Source organism: Gopherus evgoodei, chromosome 11, assembly GCF_007399415.2.
Source record: "Gopherus evgoodei ecotype Sinaloan lineage chromosome 11, rGopEvg1_v1.p, whole genome shotgun sequence".
In the NCBI taxonomy this organism is placed as follows: domain Eukaryota; kingdom Metazoa; phylum Chordata; order Testudines; family Testudinidae; genus Gopherus; species Gopherus evgoodei.
The window spans coordinates 47,346,592-47,369,769 of NC_044332.1; the positions used below are offsets into that span (position 1 = coordinate 47,346,592).

At 39.2% G+C, this 23,178-nt stretch overlaps 1 protein-coding gene across 3 annotated transcripts in view; it reads right to left on the reverse strand.

Moving 5' to 3' along the window:
• Positions 1-4,263: 4,263 nt before the first annotated feature.
• Positions 4,264-23,178, reverse strand: part of PSMD14 (proteasome 26S subunit, non-ATPase 14) — a 63,673-nt gene continuing 44,758 nt past the window's right edge. For all 3 annotated transcript variants that reach the window (XM_030580266.1, XM_030580264.1, XM_030580265.1), the window contains 5 exons: positions 19,128-19,235; positions 15,858-15,932; positions 9,831-9,956; positions 7,832-7,894; positions 4,264-4,687 (listed from right to left, as the gene is read on the reverse strand). In XM_030580266.1, the coding sequence (XP_030436126.1) occupies positions 4,589-4,687; positions 7,832-7,894; positions 9,831-9,956; positions 15,858-15,932; positions 19,128-19,235 (471 nt within the window). In that variant the 3' untranslated portion in view covers positions 4,264-4,588. The remainder of the gene's footprint in view (positions 4,688-7,831; positions 7,895-9,830; positions 9,957-15,857; positions 15,933-19,127; positions 19,236-23,178) is intronic.

The following is a 23,178-nucleotide window of genomic DNA, read 5'->3' on the forward strand; positions in this document are numbered from 1 at the left end:
ACCCCCCCCCCCAGGTAAATGCTGCGATGGAAAAATAAAACACCCCTACAACTCAGTTCAGGCAGCATACGTACACAGGAACAATGTATCGTCTCTTTTGAGTTTTGAAATAATTATAAGCTGTACAGCTGAAGTGCCCTAATGTATTTGCAGTCATGTTTACTGTTTCTCCAGTAAATAAATATTTGATCTGTGTGCTGTTATGCGGGAGATTATCAGAAAAGCATGGCACAAGGCATCCATCTCTCCATCTAGCTCCAGCTTCCCTTCCACTTGACAAGTGTTTTCTTTCAGTGACTGAATCACACAGGCAGTGAGTGCTAGGAGGGAGATATCTTTTGTAATAGATTTGTCAGAAGCAGTTAGCTCGATTCATAGAAATAAATTAACGTGTTGCTAGAGCTCCTGTCAGAGAAAAGATTTAGGGCGGGGGGGACGATCCCAAATAATTATTTCATTAAACCAGGGAAGAGCTAGACACCCACGTTGACAGGCGCGATTTTCACAGTGTAACAGGCCCTGTTAGGCGGGGAGTGCTGAAGGTTCCGTGGATAATCCAGGTGGAGCAGTGTGTGCGGGGCATCCTCTCCTGTCTTCCCGGGCATCAGGGGGGCGGAGGCTTCCCCCATTGCCCCGAGCTCGCTGCTCCTACCTCAGGGCGCGCCCCGCGGGAGGCAAGTGAGCTTAAAGCCACTTCTATCCTCCGGCGGCAGAGCGGATCTCTCCTGCCGGCCGGCGCTGTGGGGACTCACAAGCAGAGGCAAGGAGGGAATGAGGGAGGTTGTTGGACGGCATCAGCCCAGCAAGCCCAAATGTTTGCAGCTCAGGGGGTGCCTGCTGCAGGCCAGGGGCCTTGGTTGGCCCCCACCACGCCCCTCAGAACAGAACAGGCTCTGTTCTGTCCGGACCCAAAGCCCCTCACAGCTGGGCAAGGACAAGACCAGCCACTCTCTAAGATCGAGGAACGAGCTTCTTCCCCCAAGGAAAGCAGGCAGGATGACCTGCTAGCAAGTGTGAAATACCAGGACACTTTTTTTGGAGGTAGGGGGTATAGTTGCATATATAAGACAAAGTCTCTAATATCAGGGTGGTCCCAATACTGTTGGGACATCTGGTCACCTTAGGAGAGGGAGGGACAAGGAGGGGCAAAGAGACCCCTTCTTCCCCCAGGCAGCAAGCCTTGGTCTTCTAGGTAGGTACACTGAGCCAGTGAGCATATATGCTCCCTCTCTGCCTTCTGGCTGTTGCTGCTCCTGTGGCTTCAGAGGCCTCACTCCCACCTGCAGGGGAAAGTTTGTGAGGTGACAAGCCGTGGCTGTGCCTGTAGGTTGCTCATAGCAGAATCCTCCCCCATTAACACATGCTTTCATGTCTCTTTTGGGCTGGTGGCTAGTACCTTGTAACCTCACCTCCAGGAACAACTGTGTTACACCTAATCTGACTCCTGTCCCCACGCACAACTTCTAGCTCAAGGTAACCAGTCCACTAAGCTTAACATAGCTACTGGGTGCTCAAACTGGTGATGTAGTGAACACTTGGTTTGTCAGTTGACACCAGGATTCCGAGTGTGGTTTTCCATGAAGTAGTATTTCAGACTAGATTGCAGGTTTGCATCATGGAGCATTGCTCTCATCCATCTGAAACTGGAATTAAATTTAGATAAGAGACTGGAACCAACAGGGCCTTCTTGGAATCGTGGTTTTAACAGTTCTGCTTCAGATACCAAAGCAACATGGCATACTTTTCACCTTTGTTACATTAGACAAAGTATTGGGGAATAGTTTTTGCACCTGGACCACAAGAAAGTGGTACATTTAACCAGAAAAGCAAGTTGGTCTCATATTTCTTTCTCAGGACCTTTAATTCCAATTTATAAAGTATTTGAAGTAGCAAATCTGTTTTTACTTTATAAAGTACCAAGTGAAACTTTAAATCAAGACTGGATGTTTCTCTGAAATATGCTCTACGAATTATTTGGTGAAAGTTCTATACCTGTGGAGGACATCAGAGATGATTGCAGTGGTCCCTTCTGGCTTTGGACTCTATGAATTTAACTATTATTCTTATAATTCCCTTTAAAAGGATAGACCTGAAAATCATATTTTTATTTGAAAGTACACATAATAGTGTTAGGATTAACCCTTAATATATTAGAATGGAGAACTGACAAAAAGTTGGTTTTCTCTGTGCATTTAATAGTTTTGTTTATCATCACCATCACCATCTTGCATTTTGTCTCATATACTAGCATGATAACATAGGACATGTGATTGCTGTTTTCCAGGCCTTGCTCTGTTGGTGAAGCTCACTGCCAGCTCTTTCCTCAGGCTCCACAGGAGCGTATTTAGCAGTAACATCAGAAACAAAGCTGAAATTAGGGCCACCAGGCAAGCTTAGGCAGAAAAAGACAAGGCAAAAAAAAATGGGACTGTGCAAATTTAAGTCTGTTGCCATCAGGCCCACGAAAAGGACTCTTCTAAATAGATGGGATCCAGAAAACAACTGTTTTAAATAATTTTTTAAAAATTCAATACTATTTTAAAAAGTGCTTTTTATTAAATTGATTTTTTTTATCAATTTGAAAAAAAGTTGATATTTCTCCAAACTTTCCAAAACCTGAACTAAAATCTATATTAATACACAAACCATAAAACTTTAGGAAACTGGGGGGTGGGGGTGGGGAGAGAAGGGAAAAGTAGTTAGCAACAATGTATATACAATGAAGGTCACTGTGCATCAAGACTCTTTAATGCTACAGAACAGGAGCCAATAGCTACATTACTTAGTAGACAGACGCAAATGCAGCATTCAGTAATGTATGTCAATTTTTGGTTTCATAACTTAAGTATAAGATTGTGGGCAGAGGCATCTGAGGTAGCCTATTGTGCACTAGTTTAGGATTATTTTAATAAAAACCGTGTTTTAGAAGGGAAACTACCATACATCATCTCTTTAAGGAAACGCTTCTAATGAAGTTTTTCATGAATGTGAGTCATGCACACTGCTGCATTACCCATATTCGATGGTTTAGTGCATGCCATGCATCCTCATTTTCAACAAAATACAGATATAATTCTGTGAGAAGCAGTATTTCATGCCAAGCAGCTGTAGTGTCTGGTGCTTGTTTCACTAGCACCATCCGCTCCAGTGTGAAATTGATGGTTTGGCTGGAAGATCTGGAAATGGGATAAAACTAGAGACACAGGGAATGGTTGTACTATTTAGCACATTAAAAGCCAATTTATGCAGCAAGGTACATTTTACATGGCAACTTACTGCACTTAATTTTGTTGCAAACTGGGAATCACGCAGAAATGTTAATATATATATTTTTTTAAATTGTTAGCCTGCATAGTTCCTAAACTAGGATAATTGGAAGATATGCACTGGCAGGTGCAGACGAACTGTCTTAGAGGAAGTGTTTGTGGGTGGTGGGGTGTGGGTCTTGCAGAAGGCAAACTATCCATCCAGCTCAGCCCCTAATGAAGCTGTGCTCTGCTGGGGCTTAAGAGGCCCAGACAGTAACTGCCTAGAAACCTTCCCCTGCCCTTTCCAAGATAGTACTTTGCTTAAGTCATCGCATGCACCACCTTCCCAAACAGCCATACAGTCCCTTTCCTGTGGAGCACCTAAAATGCAGGGCAAAGTAAAGAACTAGAAATTGGCTTTTGGGGGTTTGTAAAAGGAAAATTGTACAGTCAAGCTGCATTATACTCAAGAAGCTGGTTACAGAGCAGGATGCTATGGTACAAGCACAGGCTACAGCAGACATGCTTCCTCCTCATCATGTCTATTCCCCTTCATCTATGCTCATCTCCATTGTAAGACATACCCTCATTCCCCAGATACCCTCCCAACTTCAGATGGGCTATGCAACCCCTTCAAAAATTTATTCTCACGTCAATTGCTATCAGCTATCCAGGAAAGAATCTGCTTGAGTTAGGGTGATTGGAGATATGCTGAGCATCAGTGTATCAATGTGTGTCATTTTCATAGGCATTTGCATTGGATGGAGTTGTGTTGCATTATAAAAAACCTGTATGGCAATAATGTTCTTTTTTACTCATCACTATTTATGAAAAAAGTATGTTTTTCTAGAATACCTCAGTGATTAACAGCAGTCATATTTCATTTGTGAAGTTTTGCTAGTTCATCGATGTTTCACTTAATATGCACTAAAAATGCAAAGGAAACCACATATGCATGACTTTTCTACAATGTTGTCCATTCTGTATATTGACAAAAAACCTTAAACAAACCAGCTAGAGTGTAAATGTATTTTTATTATGTAGCAACAATCAAAATATATATGTACTACTGATTTTCCCCCAAATATTAAATGAAAACTTAATACAATTTGTCCACGTTGTGTTCTTGAACTGCTTTGGAATCTGCAAAGACCCTGACATAAAGAAACAGAAGTAATTGCAACACAGAGACTGAAAGGTGTTATAGTGCTGCTCTTAGATGGCAAATGATGCCAGATGTCTTCCATTTAACCAAATATACTTTCCGCAGTCTCTGGTTTCCGAGTGTTAGAAACAATAGAAGAATATACACAGAAAGCACCACAATAACAGTAAATTCATTATTTAAATACAACTGTATCCAACATTGCTGCTAAACACTGGACAATATTTGAGGTCATCAGCACATCCACATGTTCTTCTAAATGACGTTTGGGGTCCTGAAAAATAAATATTGAAGTAGGCTATTAGAGGAATCACTAAAAAATGAACACTTCAGAGATGACAGATTTAAACTATTTGAGAACAAAGCAAATTAATGGACACTGACAGCCTATTAAATCCCCCAAGGTTTCCTTCCTTCACCATACTGCATGTAACTTTGATTCTAAATTTCTAAGACTCTGTAGCTCTTCATATTATTCAAAGATGTTATATGTAGGTTAATAAGCAAATCGGTCTCTTCAGATTCTGGAAGGATACAGTGACAGCAAATGTTTTTATGCAATTCCAAACATGGGGTGAAATCCTAGCTCTAATGAAGTCAATGACAAACTCCTTTTGATTTCAATGGGGCCAGGATTTCACTCACAGTATCTTAACTGACTCAGACTTTAGAAACTAGGTCAATAAAAACTATACTGTAGACAAACACTATTTTAGAACTAACTGCAAAACCTATACATTGGGGGGGGTGGGGAGGAGGAGAGAGAGAGTGTGTGCGCGTGCGTGTTCTGGCGGCATGCAGCAGGGTTCAGGGCAGGGCATATAAACCCTGGTAGAAATGGGGGGGCACACTGCCGTCATGTCCCCCCCCCCATTACCTTTGGGTATTATTCTGTAAACTCAGCTATAGCTAAACAGAATATGCTAGGTATGCAATTTGAGTCATGGCTCTAACGCTCTTGTTTTTGTAAGGTTAAGACAGACCTTACAATTTATTTTTGTGGTTATCCTCATTCCCCGTATTAAAAAGAAAAACCTCAAGGAAGTCTGTAAAAGTTAAGATAAGAGTACAACAACTTCTTCTGAAGCTATTTTAGCCTATTATTTAAACAGACATTTCTATCACTCAAATATCCATTTCTGAAGCCATATTTGTGGAGGTGAGATTCATACTATTTAAAATGAAAAAATGGAGGTGTTTTCTCATAGACTTCAACAAGGCCAGGATGTCACCTTAGCAATACAAACATGGTGCTCTGTATTTTCAAAGCTTATATAATCTTGGGTCCCCAATCCTGCAAAGATTTATCCATATGCTTAATTTTAAGCTTGAGAGTAGTCTCAATGGCTTCAAGAATATTACACAGTGTTTACCTCTTGCGGAGTTCCCAGGCTTTGAGGGAACTACTTAGTGCAGGGGTTCTCAAACTGGGGGTCAGGATCACTCCACTCCAAACCCCGCTTTGCATCCAGCATTTTTAATGATGTTAAATATATTAAAAAGGTGTTTTAATTCATAAGGGAGGTGGCGGGGTTGCACTTAGAGGCTTGCTATGTGAAAGGGGTCACTAGTAAAAAGGTTTGAGAACCACTGACTTAGTATATAAAGTTAAACATATTCTCAAGTCTCCGCAGAATTTGAGCCTAAGTCTGTACAGTGCTTTGAAAATATTAAGTACCATATAAGTGCTAAGTATTATTAAATTACCTACATAAAATGGATCCATGTGATGTATTCACACAAGTTTACTCTCAGTAGTAAAGTTAAGCACATACATAAAACTTTGCAGGATTGGGGACTAACTACATTATCCTCATAGTATACCATGAAATAGCACATTTCCTCAATCTACTATGTCATTTGGTTGTACAGAGCCCATTATACAGATATTATAGTAGTGAAGACAAATTAAAAAAAAGAAAACGTGTACACAGTAAAGGATCTATTTAAAATATTTATTGAGCCTACACCACATACAAAGTAGTTCTGATTGCCACAGCTGTCACAAGTCTAAGCTGCTCTTTTTTATAATCCATTTACAAAGTCCTGTAATTCTTTATGATTTCTCCATTCAAACTAATGACCTTTCCAAATAGAGAACAAATATTTACATCAGCAGCTGTGTCTATAGAACTTGGTGCATAATGACAGAAGGGGAAAAAAAAACTAAAGAGAAAACTATTTCACTGAATGATTTTACAAGATACCTTTAACAGTTTCTTTTAGAAAAAAAGTTTGATGTGTGAGGAAAAAAATCTGACTTTTTTACTCTGTATTAACTTAAAAAAATTCTGCACCTGCTGTTAAAGAATTGTTTAGATTGTAGATTACGCATGGGCTCAGGCTCACGAAGAGATATTTACAACTGTTCTAGATCTTTGAAAACGATGGTTCTTCCTATATATTTATTTTTGATTGTTTCCTGCTACAGATCCGATTGCGACAAAAGTATATGAGTGGAAGAAAATTACAGATAAGTTATAACATCAGTTTGTTGGAAGTTGACACAAAAATATTGCATAATCCTCTGAAATACAGTTCATGTTCTACTACAGCCTGCCATACAAATAAATCCTGCCTCTCCTTTAAGGGAAAATAGTTTGGAGGTTTTTTTAAAGCTATCCATTGTTCCTATTGCTCTCCGAGTCCTACTGAACTCGGAGAACAATGTTTTCTTAACAATTTTAATGTTTTTCCATTTCAACAGATTTCTTTCTTTGGCTTTTAGGCTAAAATAAAACATATCACTAATTTAATATCTGTCAAGTCCTCTGTCAGGAGAGTACATCCTGTCATGACAGAAAGATGGACTTAATGTAATGGCCTCCCCTCTGCGACCCCAAATCTCAGTTATGGTCCTAGACTGTTTTTCTTATGAAGCAAAAGGTAACATGAAGGTGTTTAGTGTACTTGCGTGTGTATTGGCATCAAGCATCAATGTTTCTGAATAGTGGGTGAACTTAATGCCCTTCTACTAGCTCTTCAGTCACAGTGTAATGCACCAGACTGACTGACTTGCCTCTTTAAAAAATAGCATGTCTTCTCCAAAATGCAATAGTGTATTTAGTTTTTTTGTTTGTTTCTTTTTAAAAGAAGAACCATGCAGAAATTACAGGATATTCCCCAGTGGATTATAACAATTTATCCAGAATATATCTTTAAACTTCATTATAAGAAATGTTGTGGCAGACACTTGCAACCAAAGGACAATTTTGTAACCACTTTGCAAAATTACCCCCAGACAGAGGCCTAAATAATAATACTGTCCATCCGGTGTAAATTCAAGACCTGTAGGGAATTCAGGATAGCCAGACTATAGAACAGAAATCACTTGCAATGCATGTGACTAAAATAATATTAAAATATATTTTAAAAAAAATCAGGTTATTTCACCTCACAATAATTCATTACACCTCACCTGCTTGCCAACATTTTTTATTGCCAGCTGTTCAGGTGTCATCTTATCTTCTTCTTCCACAGCCTGTGAAAAATACAAAAAAGGTCAGTGTTTCAGATTTTGTTTACTTTTTCCTAGAGCCACAAGATTATAAAAATATAATTCCTTCTTAAAAATCAAAAGGACAGCAGTATTTCAAAAGCATATATTAAATCAAAAGGAAAGGCGCTTCAATTGCTCAGCAAAGGTGGCAAAAGATTAAGGGGAGTATTCATGTACAGCTTTATTGTCAGACATTTTAGATTTATTCACCAAACGATATTAAAGAAAAATACACTTAGAATTTATAAAATGTTACAGAGGGGTAGAATTTTGCACCTAATAATCACATCAACAGCTAGATAAAACAGGTTAAAAAATATAATGCCCAAAGTACAGCATTAACTTTGTTGTTTCTAACTAAGGGAAGTTTGATTTTTTACTATGAATTTTTGTATTCTAGTTTAAGTAACTTTTATATATTTCTTTAAAGTTTTTTTTGTATGTAAAGTTCCTTGTTTATTGGTGTTTAATGTTAAAATGTCTGATATGGAGGGTTTACATCCTTGATCAACTATTAAATAAAATATTTGAGTGGAATATTTTGGGACTACCAATAAGCAAGTTAAAAATAGACTTTTTTAAAAAAAAAAAGGATTTTTAATACATACATTTTCCTAGTAAGCATCTACACAAGCAGAGCAAGTCTCAATCATTCTTTTATTTAGGAATGTCATAATTACTTGTTATGGATAAGTGTGGGCCTGATCATTACGTTGGCATAAAAAGTGAGTGAAGAATCAGGCTGTATATATTTAAAAAAAAAAGTTCCAAATACACACTATAATGGAAGTACATATTTTTTGAAATCTTTGATCTAGTAGTCTTTGACTGCAGCAATGAAATGAGAAGTCAAATTAAATCCAAAATAATCTGAATTAAGGCTCAACTACAGGAACTCAAGACCCATCTGTGACTCAGTAGGGAGAGGGGCGGATTGACCTGGGAGTGTCTGCATGAGGGATGGGAGAGCAGAGAATGACTTTAGGTGAGGGGAAACTGGACAAAGGGAGAGGGGGAGAGAGCGCCTGCTGGAGGGGTTTTTGGTTTCAGTTTTGGGCTTACTGGGAAGAGGCAGGGAACCCCGAGTCTGGGGTCCAAGATCCTTGCCCCTCAGAGGGACCTGACTGAGGGTTCCTGGTTGTACCTACAAGCCCTGCTTGGGACTGCGTTCCTGTTGTCTAATAAACCTTCTGTTTTACTGGCTGGCTGAGAGTCACGGTGAATCGCAGGAAGTGGGGGGTGCAGGACCCTGACTCCCCCACACTCTGTGACACCATCCACTTCAAAGAGTTAAATACAGTCAATGGGACAGATTACACACATCCTTAAAGTACGAACAATGATTAATCTTTAATTGTAAAAGCAGCAAAGAGTCCTGTGGCACCTTATAGACTAACAGACGTATTGGGGCATGAGCTTTCGTGGGTGAATGCCCACTTCGTCGGATGTATTCACCCACGAAAGCTCATGCCCCAATACATCTGTTAGTCTATAAGGTGCCACAGGACTTTTGTTGCTTTTACAGATCCAGACTAACACAGCTACCCCTCTGAATCTTTAATTGGTTAGCAATCAGGAACTTCATGCTCACAAAGCTTTGGTCTATAATTATAGCCAGTTATACCTTATTTGCCAAATCCACTGAACTCCCTTAAAAGTTACTCTACTAAATATATAGATTACAAAACATGTACATTCCCATACTGCCCCCAAAAGAGAGTGTTAAAATATTAGTGATCACTGAAGCCTCAAAAGTTATTTGCTTTCAATTATTCATTGTTCTAGTTAGTGTTTATTTTCTAAGACATTACCATGAGCGAATGCAAAGAGATCTGTAATCAACTTCTTATGCAATGAAATTTGCTATTGTCAGTTATTTCATTAGAGCAATTTCAACTTTATTGTTGGACCTGAATACCTTGTTATAATTCTTAGCTAACTCCAGCATCTCTTTCACTACTGTTTCATTGAGTTTGCAATGTTCACTATAGTCCTGAAGTGTCAAACCTTCCATCCAACTCTTCTTATGCAAATTTAACAACATCTGCAAAATAAAGTCATACAGTTTAACATCTACATCAGAACATAAATTTCCAGCACTATAAAGGTCCACTTGATAGAGAAAGTTAATTTACTACACGTACTTGTGGAAGTGTATATAAATGATTCAATAAGATTATAAATGTTCCAAAAGCATTTTTGATCTTGAACGGTTAGAATATGATGTGTACACAGGAGTAGCTTCTAGCTGGTGTCTATACTCAACATGACTGGATTCTGTAGTATTCTAGTGCAGTAGACTAGGAATTTTGCAGCAGTTCTTTTAAAATGAAAATCTTTTAAAATGAAGTATGAAAATTAATAATACTCAATCAGTGCAGTAGCGCGTCATTTAATTTTTACAATACAATCTATTTTACACTGTTCCATATTTTCAGTTTGTTGTAGATTTTGTTATTGACAATGCATAACTGCATTATAGAAGTAGTCAGGAGAAAGAAGGCTGTTTTAACAGCTAGGTAGAGGACATATGAAGCTTTTGGCCTCCAGGCACACTTGGGAGGAAGTTTGGTGTTGCGGACTAAGCATATTAGGTATGTATTCTGCACTCAGAATCCCTGTATTGGAGGACAGTAGGCTGTTGTAGTTGAGATGGACTTTACTAGTAACCAAACCAAGTCATGATTATATCTTTTATAAAACAAATCATGGCCAAAAATGATGGGACACATGGACTTTGCATTTTCCCACATCTTGGATATCTCCATGTAGCTGTCTTCCTAGGTTTCAAGATAACCTGTTGCACCTTAAAAGAACATTCAGTTTCCACATCTAATAGGCTGCCAAGATCCATGCTGTAAGATTAAGATAGTTTGGGTCTGGTTTTGATGCAAGGACCAGAAGATCCAGGCATTTAAACTGACAAGCCTAAGCAGGTGCTGTGAGAATTATCTGAGGGCTTGTCTACATCAGAAAGTTGCAGCGCTGGTGAGGGAGTTACAGCGCTGCAACTTTGAAGGTGTACACATCTGCAGGGCATCACCAGCGCTGCAACTCCCTGTTTGCAGCGCTGGCCGTACTCCCGTTTTGTCTCGGGTGTAGAGGATCCAGCGCTGGTGATCCAGCGCTGGTAATCCAATGTAGACACTTACCAGCGCTTTTCTTGACCTCCGTGGAAGGAGGAAGCCTCTGGTAATCAAGCTGGTCTCCTTTCCCGGTTTGCTCTCTCGTTCCCGGAACCCCGAGCAAGCAGGTCTCCTTCTCTGCGGTTTGCTGGGTGGCTCCGGGAACGCGAGAGCAAACCGCGGCGAAGCTGGTCTCCTTCCCCGGTTTGCTCTCTCGTTCCCGGAACCCCGAGCAAGCAGGTCTCCTTCCCTGCGGTTTGCTGGGTGGCTCCGGGAACGCGAGAGCAAACCGCAGCGAAGCTGGTCTCCTTCCCCGGTTTGCTCTCTCGTTCCCAGAACCCCGAGCAAGCAGGTCTCCTTCCCTGCGGTTTGCTGGGTGGCTCCGGGAACGCGAGAGCAAACCGCGGCGAAGCTGGTCGCCTTTCCCGGTTTGCTCTCGCGTTCCCGGAACCCCCCTTGAAGCCGCCCAACAGCGCTGCAGTGTGGCCACATCTAACACCACTTGCAGCGCTGGTTGCTGTAAGTGTGGCCACTCTGCAGCGCTGGCCCTATACAGCTGTACTAATACAGCTGTAACAACCAGCGCTGCAAAATTTTAGATGTAGACATGGCCTGAGTCTTGTTTTACTTTTCTGAAAACCTGAAGAAGCAGAGGAATTGGGAGGAAAGGCATTCCAATACACAAAGAATGCCTGTATCAGGGATCCACTGCCCATCACAAATCAGTACAGGAGGTATCTGGTATTCTAAGCAAATGGATCTATTTTGTCCCCACTTCTTCAATATGGGGTTTACTGCTGAAGTATTGAAGACCCTGTATTTTAACTTTAATGCCTGAAATTCATATCTACAAAGGAGCTGCTTTTTCATGCCAGGTGGCCATGGAAAGACATGATGAGGCATGAATCATTCCCACAGAATCCTCACGTTGGAAGACAGCTAAAGGAAAGAGACTCATCCCTACAACAATTGAGGTCTTTGGCTAGAATGTCTGTCAGGATTTGTACCATTAAGTCCTTAGTGACTAGAAACCTTTCATAGTAGCCAAACTACTCTGAAAACTTTTGTTTTGTTGTGAAGTCTAGATTAACCGGGCTGCCACAGATCTTAAACTCTGAGACTGTGAAGATGTGCTCCCCAACCAGGCTTGGAATATTTATACCTTTCATTACAAAGGGAGATGGTTTGATAAGAGACAAAAGTGGACATTACAGACAACCATATGCAGGATTTTGGAATGAGTGGCTACCTTATCAGAGACCCGTGAAGATTAGTTAAAGCACTAAGAATTATTATTTACTTGCTCAGACAAGTTGAGGTATGCTTGCAGACTGACAGTTTCTAGTATGTAATTGATACTTAATCAAGGTTGCAGAGATGTCATTCTCAGCCCACCAAACAGTCATTTATGTACAGAAAACCCTTAGATCAAAGATATTTGAACTTTAGGATGTTTGATCATGTTGCATGGTTGTATTGTGAAGTCTTTTGAATATCCATAAACATGTCACAAAGCTAAAAGGACAATCACCCCTGAAGAATCTAGAATTGTGTTTCTGAAAGTATGCCTTTGCATCAGGATGAAGACAGATTAGATTACCCAAAAGCGAGAGGCCTATTGTGGGAATCTGGTTCTGCTGGACCCGTCATTCAAATACAGGTAAACAAACATACTGAGCCCTTGAAAGTGTGATTCTGCTCTGAAAAGGAACGTTAGGCTCCTAAGTACCTTTGTGGATCTGGGCTAAACCCCAGTTTTAGGCATCACTGCAATCCACAACACCTCCACTAGGCCATCACCTAATCCTATAGACAGCTATACTCACTCAACATCTAATTTTTTGCTGTAAAAGTATCCATGGTGCCTAAATTTCTCTCTCTTGGCATATGCACTGCTCTCTCACTCTAGGTGTCTGGATGCCTATCTCCCACCTATGCCCCAGTGCAATCCACGAATAGGGGGAAAGAAAGGCAGAGGAAACTATCTTGCCCACAGGGCCTGATCCAGTTGGTGTGCTCAGATGCTCCTTCCGGAGCAGATCCCATTCAAAATCAGAGGCTGCTGGATGAGGTGGTGGTGCCCACTTTATGCCTTTTATCCAGTGGTTAAAGCACTCATCCAGGATGTGCGAAACTCAAGCTCCACTCCTCCATCTGCCTGAAAGGAAGAAAAGACTTGAACAAGAGTCTCCCACCTCTCAGAAGAGTGCTCTAACCAGTGAGCTATGGGATAGCCTGAGGTGGGGCTCCTTCACTCTCTCCTGTTGAATCTGTTCCACTTTGGATAAATACTTAGTCATCGAGTAAAGAGAGAGCGAGCGCAACACACACACACACACACACACACACTAGCCTGGTGCTAACAGCACTCACTCGGAGGAGAGAGACTCAGAGTCTAGTCACCCTATTAAAAGATTACTTACTTATACACACTGGAACAGCTTCAACAGGAGAGAGTGAGGTAGCCCCACCGCAGAATATTCCATAGCTCAGTGGTTAGAGCACTCTCCAAAGAGGTGGGAGACTCCTCTGCAAATGCTTTCTTCCTCTCAGGAAGAGGGCAGAAGGGGGGGGGGGGCAGCAGGGGCAATAGAACCCATCTCCCCCGTATTCCAGGTGACTGAGCTAAAAGGTATAATGAGGACGTCACCTCTATCTTCTCCTGTTTTTTGTGGAATGATGCAGGTGCCTAACTCATTCTTGCATGAAACTACTTAGGTGCCTAAGCTACCTCCTTCCAGGAGAGGAGTTCCTGGCTGTGGATAGCTAGCAGAAATAGGTGCCTCCCTGCAACCTGGACTGAGACTCTTATCTCCATCAAAATGGCAGGGCTTAGAACACACCCCTTTCATCAGCATCTCACACTGGCTAGCTTAGGTGGCTTCTCACATAGCATGCTGGCTTTTGTGGCCTGCATTCTCAGGCACCTCTCACCGCATTCATTGTATAGAATCTCTAGGTGCCTAACTCAGGCTTTGTGGACCGCACTGTTGTTCCTGTGATTGTCTAGGTGCTTACTTCCTTTTGCGGTTCTGGGCCTATGTGAATTTAGCAGCCTCTATCTAAACAGATACACTTTCTGAACTGCATCTTTCATCGTTCTTTAGTGATAAAACAATTACTTTTTATTTCTACTAGCCAAAGAGCCACTAATCAAGCTGCAGTCTGTTTTGACTTATGCATCTTCAGCAGAACTATATAGTTCCAACTGTAGAGTCAAACTCTGGCTTTAGTTAAACCCAATCAACTCCAATGCAGACAATAAGCATGTAGAAGTGTAAATGAGGCAGGAATATGGCCTTGAGACTTTAGACTACTTTTGATTATGAATAAACCAGGAAGAACCCAGCTTGAATTTCAGATCCAAGGCTGAGTTTTTGGGACTGGAAGTTGAAAAAAAATCTTTAACTGAGCAAATTTGACGTAGAATTCACTGACACTCAATGAGCATGGAACTGCACAATGCCACTGCTCCAGAGCAAAATAAGTTAAGCAGGCCACCACTACTAGATATTTAGAGAAGATTTGAGGAGCTCTATCCAGACCAAATGAAAGCACCTTGTATTGGAAGCTATTACAGCCTATGCACACTTGAGATACTTTTGATGTATCGCTCTGGAATTTGGAGGTAGGTTTCCCCAAATTCAAAAGCCTCAACTTACTCCTGCAAATCTACAGAAGGTATAATGGCTGCCAGACTCACCATCCAAGACTTGAAACTTACGGTAATCCTGTTCACTTTTCTCAAGCACAACACAGAATGAAGGTATTTTAGGATTAAATACAACTTTGAAGTATGACAAATGTAGATACTATAGACCAGGGTGAGCAAACTTTTTGGCCCGAGGGCCACATTTGGGTGGGGAAATTGCATGCAGGGCCATGAATGTAGGATTGGGGCAAGAGGTTGGGGTGCGAGAGGAAGTGCAGCGTGTGGGAGGAGGTGCACAGTGTGGGAGGGGGCTCAGGGCAGTGGTTGGGGCAGAGAGGTGCAGAGTGCAGGGGGGGCTCAAGGCAGGGGGCTGGGGTGCAGACAGAGGGCTCAGGGCAGGGAGTTGTGGTGTAGGGTGCAGGAGGGGTGTGGGCTCTGGCCCGGCACTGCTTACCTGCAGCAGCTCTGGAATGGCAGCACCGCGCACTGGGGCCAGGGCATGCTCCCTCCCTGCCTGCCTGCCTACTCTGGCCCCATACCGCTCCAGGAAGCAGTTGGCACCACGTCCCTGTGGCTCCTGGGGCAGAGGGCTCCACGCGCTGACTTCGCCTGTGGGTACCTTCCCCCGAAGCTCCCATTGGCCGCAGTTCCCTGTTCCCAGCCAATGGGAGCTTTGGGGGAAGGTACTCACAGATGAGGGAAGCGCACGGAGCCCTGTCCCCCCTCCTCCAGGGGCCACAGGGACGTGGTGCCGGCTGCTTCTGGGAGTGGTGCAGGCCTTGCAGCGCCACGGGGGTGGCAATCCCGTGGGCCGAATTCAAAACCCTATGGGGCTGGATCCAGCCCACGGGCCGTAGTTTGCCCACCCCTGCTATAGACAAAAAACGTTATCAAATTATGTGTGTATGAGATAGACTTTTTTCTAGCTACTTTTCAGATCCTTCCAGAGGAGATGTAGTTTGCTCAAGAGAGTTCAGCCTAGGCTCACTTTCTGCTTTAACACATCCATAGCATGACATGGAGAAAAAAGTGTTAGGGAATCATAACTCAAGATATCAGAACTTAAAATTCAAATTACAAAACTGCAACATGCCACAGGTCAGTTTAAACAGTTTGTAAAGTGGTTTCTTTTACTTAAAATGGAAATATATATGCAACCCCCCCTTACCTTCTGTTCTAGTTCATTCTTCCTATAGTTGATAGTAATGGAGTAATAATGTCTGTTCAGTCCATGAATAAGAGCCTATAAAAGTTTGTGGGAAAATATGTACACTAAAGTTACTACCATAGATATGAAAAATATTAGTAAGAAAGTGACTATTTAAAGCAGTCAACTTGAAATAGTTTTGAAAACATGTTATAGGTAGTGTCAACCACTATACCTGCTAATAACAATCTTATTTTCCTATTTTTTTTTTTTTTAAAGTTGCTCTCTTCTCCATTTCCACATGAAAAATTCACACAAACAGGAAACAGTAAAACTATTTGTAAACTGCAGACATATTCAGTAAAACATTTTATTTTCTCTCCAATTTCTTGTTTCTGGTAAACTTAGGTCATACTTAAAACAGGAGGTTAACATTTTTCAGACATAGGTGTGATTCTTATGTTGACACAATATACGTTTTAAGGCATGGCTTGGATTAAGATGCAGTTTCTAGAAACAATTTGTGTATGAACACAACAAGTCCTTGTCAGTTGTTTTGTCCTCACAATGTAAAAAAGGATATGAAAAATTACACCATGCAACATTTAAGTAGAGAAATATTTGATATTCCAAATTATATTTTGATGATTTCATCTATTTATTGACGTCTATTCCTTAAAGCTATCCATGGCTAGCACTTGTTCCACAAAATGCAAGTGTAGCTTTTCATTCTAGTGCTTCAAAGTCCTACCGCAATTAAAACTTAAGAGTTATCAAAATTGAAAACAGATTTTTTGCATGCATTTGTATGCTATACAAAGAAATACTTAAACAGTTACATTTTACATGAACTATCTATATGTTAACTATAGTTTAACTGCTGATTTTCAAAGAAAGACTCACATTTAGATTTACTGTAGTCAACAGAATCTCAAAACCAAAACACTTGTCTATTTATTGTTAGAGTAATTTCAGCCTTAAGCTACTGAAAAGTTTTGTAGTTTCATTTAACATTCTCTCTCTTCCCCTCCCCACCCCCAATTGAAAAAAGGTACCCTCTTGTTTTAACTCAACTGTAGATAAGGGGAGGCTTTTAAGAGCTCCTAAGAGATTTACGAGTACAAGTCCTAAATAGACTTTGACAATTTCCCCTGAAATCATTGCGCTTCTAACAGCAACAGTTAATTCAACTTAGGTGTTATCTGAGCAAAGCGCAAACCCTTAAAAAACCCTGCTCCACTACTCCTCTCAACAATCTTGAAACTGTAGTTAGTCACAACAACAGATTAACTGGAATCTCTAAAATATACACCTACTTGTGGTCTATATTTTAAAGACATTGTTCCTTAAGTGTTTTGTTTCACTGAAAGATTAATGTGTGTCATGCAGTACTTAAGTCCCGTAATATTAAAGTCTTTATAAGCTTGCCTTATGCGTCACAAAATGACTTTGATAAAATATGGGGGAAGGGGCATGTGAAATCCTAACCTCACTGAAGTCAATGGGAATTTTGCCATCAATTTCAATGTAGTCAGCATTTCACTCAGGGGCTTTATAACACATGTGTATCTACATTTGTTCTCTGTGAAAAGAGTAAGTCTTAAGAACTCATATATGTATACACTTAATTTAAAACTGCAATATTTTAATGTAATAATAAAATATGTAACTGGTCATTGCTGCCTTGCAATTAGTGAAAAAACTTATGTCTGAGATATGCCATGCTGCAACAACAATGATCTTAGACTGTGAGGTATTACTTAACCTTTTGCAAAAAATAATGAAGCAGTATGATACTATGGGGGTTTACAAGAGAGGTCATTACATACAGCCTAAAAAAGCCCAGTAATATATTCTCTTGAAACAGGCAAGCATGGGCTTGCCTGTATCCACTCAAAAACATTAGTAGGTTATTTCATACTCATTATACTTTGCAGTTTTCACAGACTCAAAAAATCAAAAGCAGAACATTTCAACCTTTTAAAACTAACTATTTTACTAGTATGAATATTTTTACTCATTTTTTCCCTCTATAAAAAGTGTTTTAATGAATAAAATAATAAAGCTACCAATGAGGTTTAACAATGGCTAGCTGGTATCTCCCCAAACATAGCTATCTGATAGTAAAAGTTGAAGCATATAATTTCAGTTCTACTGTGGTTACTAATAATGTCTTTCAGTAGGCCGTATTTAGCAACATACATTAGTATTACTGTTCATGTAAATAATCTTCAGAGAAGTAATTAGGCTTCCTGGTGGCAACTATTCATGCCTTTTACAATACATTTAAAAATAAAATACATTTTTCTTCTGGGGGGGGGGGGGGAACTGTAAAAAAAAAAAACAAAAAAGGCAAGGCACAAGATAAGGCATTAATCACTCAGGAGGATACTCCTGTTTTAGAACAGAAGAAGCTTCCTGCAATGAAGGTTTGGCTTCACTGAAGACCAGAGTATTGACCTTAATAGTCAATACTAGAAACCAAACAGAGTAACTATTCAAGAGAGATTCAATGTTTTAAATTTATACATTCTTACAAAGATATATAAAAACATTACACTCAAGTAAAGAGGATTACACTTGAAATGGTCAATTATACATTCAAATGATCTATTCCATTCCCTCCCCCCGGCCTTCATCAAATTACAAGATTACCAATGTAATAACCAGAGTTGGAGATGGAATATTTGTTTAGGACACATTAAAAAGTTGAATACATATTAAGCAAAAAACCTGTAGCAGTAAAGCAAGTGGAAAGAGACCATAATGATTAATGGATAAGGCATTTTTCAATGGTTGCTTGAAGAGTATTTTATTCTTTTACACATATAATTGGGATGCTTACAGTAGATAATAAAACACCATTTACTCATCCTGGCTATAGGAAAGCTCAAGTCTATGTTAACAGGAGCAGTTTTAACACTGCAATACTGAAAAAGGATACCATTTGCCCTCTCTTGTATCACTATTATGATAAAGCTAAAAAAGCTAGAGTATTGTGCTCCCAAATTCACACACAAGTTTTTCATTTTATAAATCTGTACTAAATCTTGACAGTATCTACTTAAATTCTGTGTTTACATCTGACTAATTTAGGGCTCAGTCCTACACTCATAAATTAGGAGTAGACCTATTCAAATATCAAGTTAATTTTATATGCACATTAAAATACTGCAAGGAGGGACAACTATAATTTGTATGTTATAACATTTTAAGATACTTGTCACATCATTGTGATTAAACACCACTCAATACAAAACAGCGTTTATCATCATCAAACACTGAGTTTACCTGGATAGATGGCTTGTTTAAGTGACCCAGATTTGAAGTTGTTTGTCTTGGTTCATGTCCCAAGACCATCATATTAGCATTGATCAATCTGAAGGCATCAATAACAACCTGTAAAAACAAGACGTCAAGTCAATTCTTTTTAGAAAATGCAAGCAATGGTGCCAAGCAACAGTGGACAAGGCATGATCAACTCTCATCTGTTTTTGGCCTTTTTCCAGAAAATCTTTTAATTATAATATTAATAAAAAAGAACCTCCTGCTGACTGTGCTATCAGCACACAATTCTTTACATTGTATTGTAAGGTGACACCAATTACTACACTTTTCATGGAACTATTAAGTTTTTATGTACTTTTTATCATACAACGTTGAAAAGATCAGTAGATATACATACTAAAAACTTCAAAGGTATGTATATGTTTGTCACCTAAATCTTATCTAATCAAAATGAATGACAGAGAGAGACTAAAACTGAAAGTGAGCACAAGCTAAGGGACTGTGTCTAAAGCCCAGCCCTGTCACATCAATTACAACACCACAATACTTGAAATGACAACAAAATTATAGCCAGCAAGGAACTTGCCCTATGTATTCCCTTCTAGTCAGATGCTTTTTGCTTCTTGCAACTAAGAAAGGGTCTATAAACTGTCTGATGGATTAAAAAGTCCTTGTCAGTGTCATGCTCAGGAGTAAGAAATAGAGTAAAAGACGACCAAGGTCATTTATGATTTAAGGAACATGGAAGGTAGCATATCCAGTTATTTCATTACAAATGAAAAAAAAAATAGAGCTTCCATCTAGCCTATTTCTATGCTTTCTCAAATTATTCAAGAAACCTTTGCAAAGAACTATTTAGTGGCTTCAGACAATAAAATAATCAGCTAACCTGCTGCTAGGTGAGGTGAGATATAGCTTAGAACACTGCAAAAACTGTCCTTGTCACCTCCATCCATCATTAGAGATTCATAACTACAAGCTAAGATTTTGATTTATTTAGCCCCTAATCCTACAACCACACCTGTGCACATAGAACCTTACACCTGTGCAGAGCCCCACTGAAGTCAATGGGGTGCCACATGGATGTTGGAATCTGCTCACATGGTTTTGATTGAAGTGTTGGAGCCTTATTTTTAAAGATTCTAATTTTGTCATGTTCTTAAACTGGATTTATGCTTCATAGGTTTTAAGAGCTTACATTAAAATGCCTGAGACATTTCCACTGCCGTTGTACTGTAATCTGTATTTCACAAAATACTACATGGCACCGAGACACCAAGGTCTAATATACTGAGAAGCTAAATATCCCATTATTTTATAATAGCTTATTCTAGGTAAGCAAGAATAGAAGAACTGTCCATATTTTAAAAATTATTTTAAGTGCTACTCACCAATTCAGGACTTCCCTTCAAGTTAAACAAATTAGGGTACTACCCATAAACCTACTTAAGTGGGAGTGTAATGCAATTATAATATCATGTTAAAGGGCACAGAGAGCTAACAGAAATGAACTGGCAGAGATTAATATGGAAATTAAAAAATATAATTTACAGTATTTTAAACTGAAGGTAGCCTAATAGCTATCTCGCATACTATACATGTCAAAGAAGCTGCTTAAGTCACATCAAGCAAAACACTGCCATGGTTGATATAAGTATCAAAGACAGATAATGATATACAAAGTAGTGGAAGATATTTGTACCATCAGAAGGACAATATTTGTTCACTTGTGCATGTGTGTTGACTGCATGGTCCATATCCAATTTAGGAAGAGTCCATGTCTACTGCTAAATGCATACAGCACCAAGTACAGCAGTGATGTTCAGTAAATAAGCAGTTATAAGTAGATTGGAAGTTATAAACTTTTAAGATTAAATTTCCCACATGGTCTATCCATTAAGCAGTTATAAATTAGTGACTTGTACAATCCTGGACTCTCAGCTAACTGGCCAGATCCTTCTGCATCTTGTCTCTTAAAGTTGCCTTCAGCAAATATGTCATGGTTCTGCACCTCTTATTAGAATTTCAGTGACCCAATTTATGCCAGATAGCATGGTGACAGATACCTTATAAATTCTTGTTAAAAATAAAATCCTTTTCCCTGTGACACACACACATACACCTTCCTTTTCTTAATTAAATAGATAGACTGGTTTAACATACACAATTATTTTAGCACATGAAATTTTAATCTTGCTAAAGAAAAGTTTAATTCCTTTAATGATTTTGTAAACCATTAAACTTCATTCACCTCTAAGACATCAACCATTCTCTAAAAGAGTTCAACGTATCTACTGTTTCATCCTTGTAATACAAAAAGATCAATTATCTTTTTAATGTTCACAGCAGATTTTACTTTAACTCAGACATTTTAAGCCTCGTGTTTGTATATATAAAAGTACATCTTTTCGTTTTTCCAACTCCTGAAATTACATTTTAACTAGATGTTCTATTTTAGAAACATCTGCAAATTCCCAGCTATAGTAAGTAAGGAGTACAAATAAAGTCTCCTCCAGAGACTTCTAAATAGGAAAATCAAGCAAATACAAATTTACTCTGAGGAGCAAGATGCATTAACTTGGCAGAATACCACAACTTAGTGCTTCATCATAATTTGACTTCCTAATGGCTACACTCCGAGACTGCAGTTTAAATGACTGCTCCACTAGAAATCATGGAACTTCTCCAAAAATGTAATGGCATTTTTGACTAATCATTTGCTCCAACACTTGGATTCCATGTTTCCTTTTCAAGGTACATTTTTGAAAGGAAAACTAAAAGTCCTAACATATTAGGCATTGCAACACTGCTTTGATAGTAAATCAAATATTTTAACTACTGTCCACAATGTCATATTTGGATAACTTTCATAGCAAAATATCTTAGACAACTAGCTGCTGAAATATTTAAGACCTATACTCAGTATGGGTTCAAGTTTGAAGTCCTTACTCATGCAAGTAATTTCCATCACTTCAGTGGCACTACTTACATTAATAAGAGTTACAGCTCTCTGTGCACAACTCCGGAGAAAGGAAACAAATATTTGCTAAACTGTTCGCATTCTACTTGTTCAAACTCCAGTGTGAAATCCTTAACTCACAATTCTTATTTGTTCCAAAAACCAAGGGTATCTAATCTAGACAGAATACAGAAAATATGAATTGAACGACATTTTTTCTTGTTAGTTGCATTATGACAACCAATAAAAAACTAAATACTTTAGCTACACCAAGATTAAAGGAATTCTTTGCCATCACTATAGCAACTGTCTTAAGGAAACCAACATGCTCAACAACCTGCAATCTAAATTTAGATCTAGTACGCAACAAAAGCATAAATACAGCAATATACCCTACATTTACATTTCTGTGAAATCTTCTAATTGCTTTTTGCACAGTGAGAACAAATCGGCTCCTCCTTTAGAGCATCATATCAAAATAAATAGACTCATTAATGTCCAGTGCACTAATGAGCAATGGGTGAACAAGGTGTTAATTATGCCACAGTAAGATTCAAGGAAAAAGCCCTGGTGTGCACACCTCCAGGTGCTCAAACTAAAGTCTTTTTTCTGTGTTTATTTTGAAGTACAGCATGATGCAATCAAATAACAGCAACATGGTCACCTCATATTTAACAATGGAACTTTAGAGAGACAGTAATCTGAATAGAGAACCTCCCAGGATTAATTAAAGCAGAGCAAAAATCCATTTTTCAGAGTTACTTTAAGAATTTAAAGGATTTACAGTAGTTCCAAATTTATAGTTTTCATTGTACTTATTACCTCATGACAGCATGCACTGTATTAACAAAAACAGTAACATCTTTACATGAGGCTTTTAGACTACCTCTCTGAAAGCCCAACTCAAGCCTATGGTAGTAGGACGTTTTCCAGATTATGATGGTAGCAGTTATAAATATGCTTTTTTCACACTGAAACTCTTTCACCATTCTGACCATTTAATTTCTTCTGGCACAAAGTGTCTCAAGATTCTTCAGAGGTCACTTCAACAGTAGACATCTTATAACAAAACCATTAGCAGTTTGGCTAGTTTAA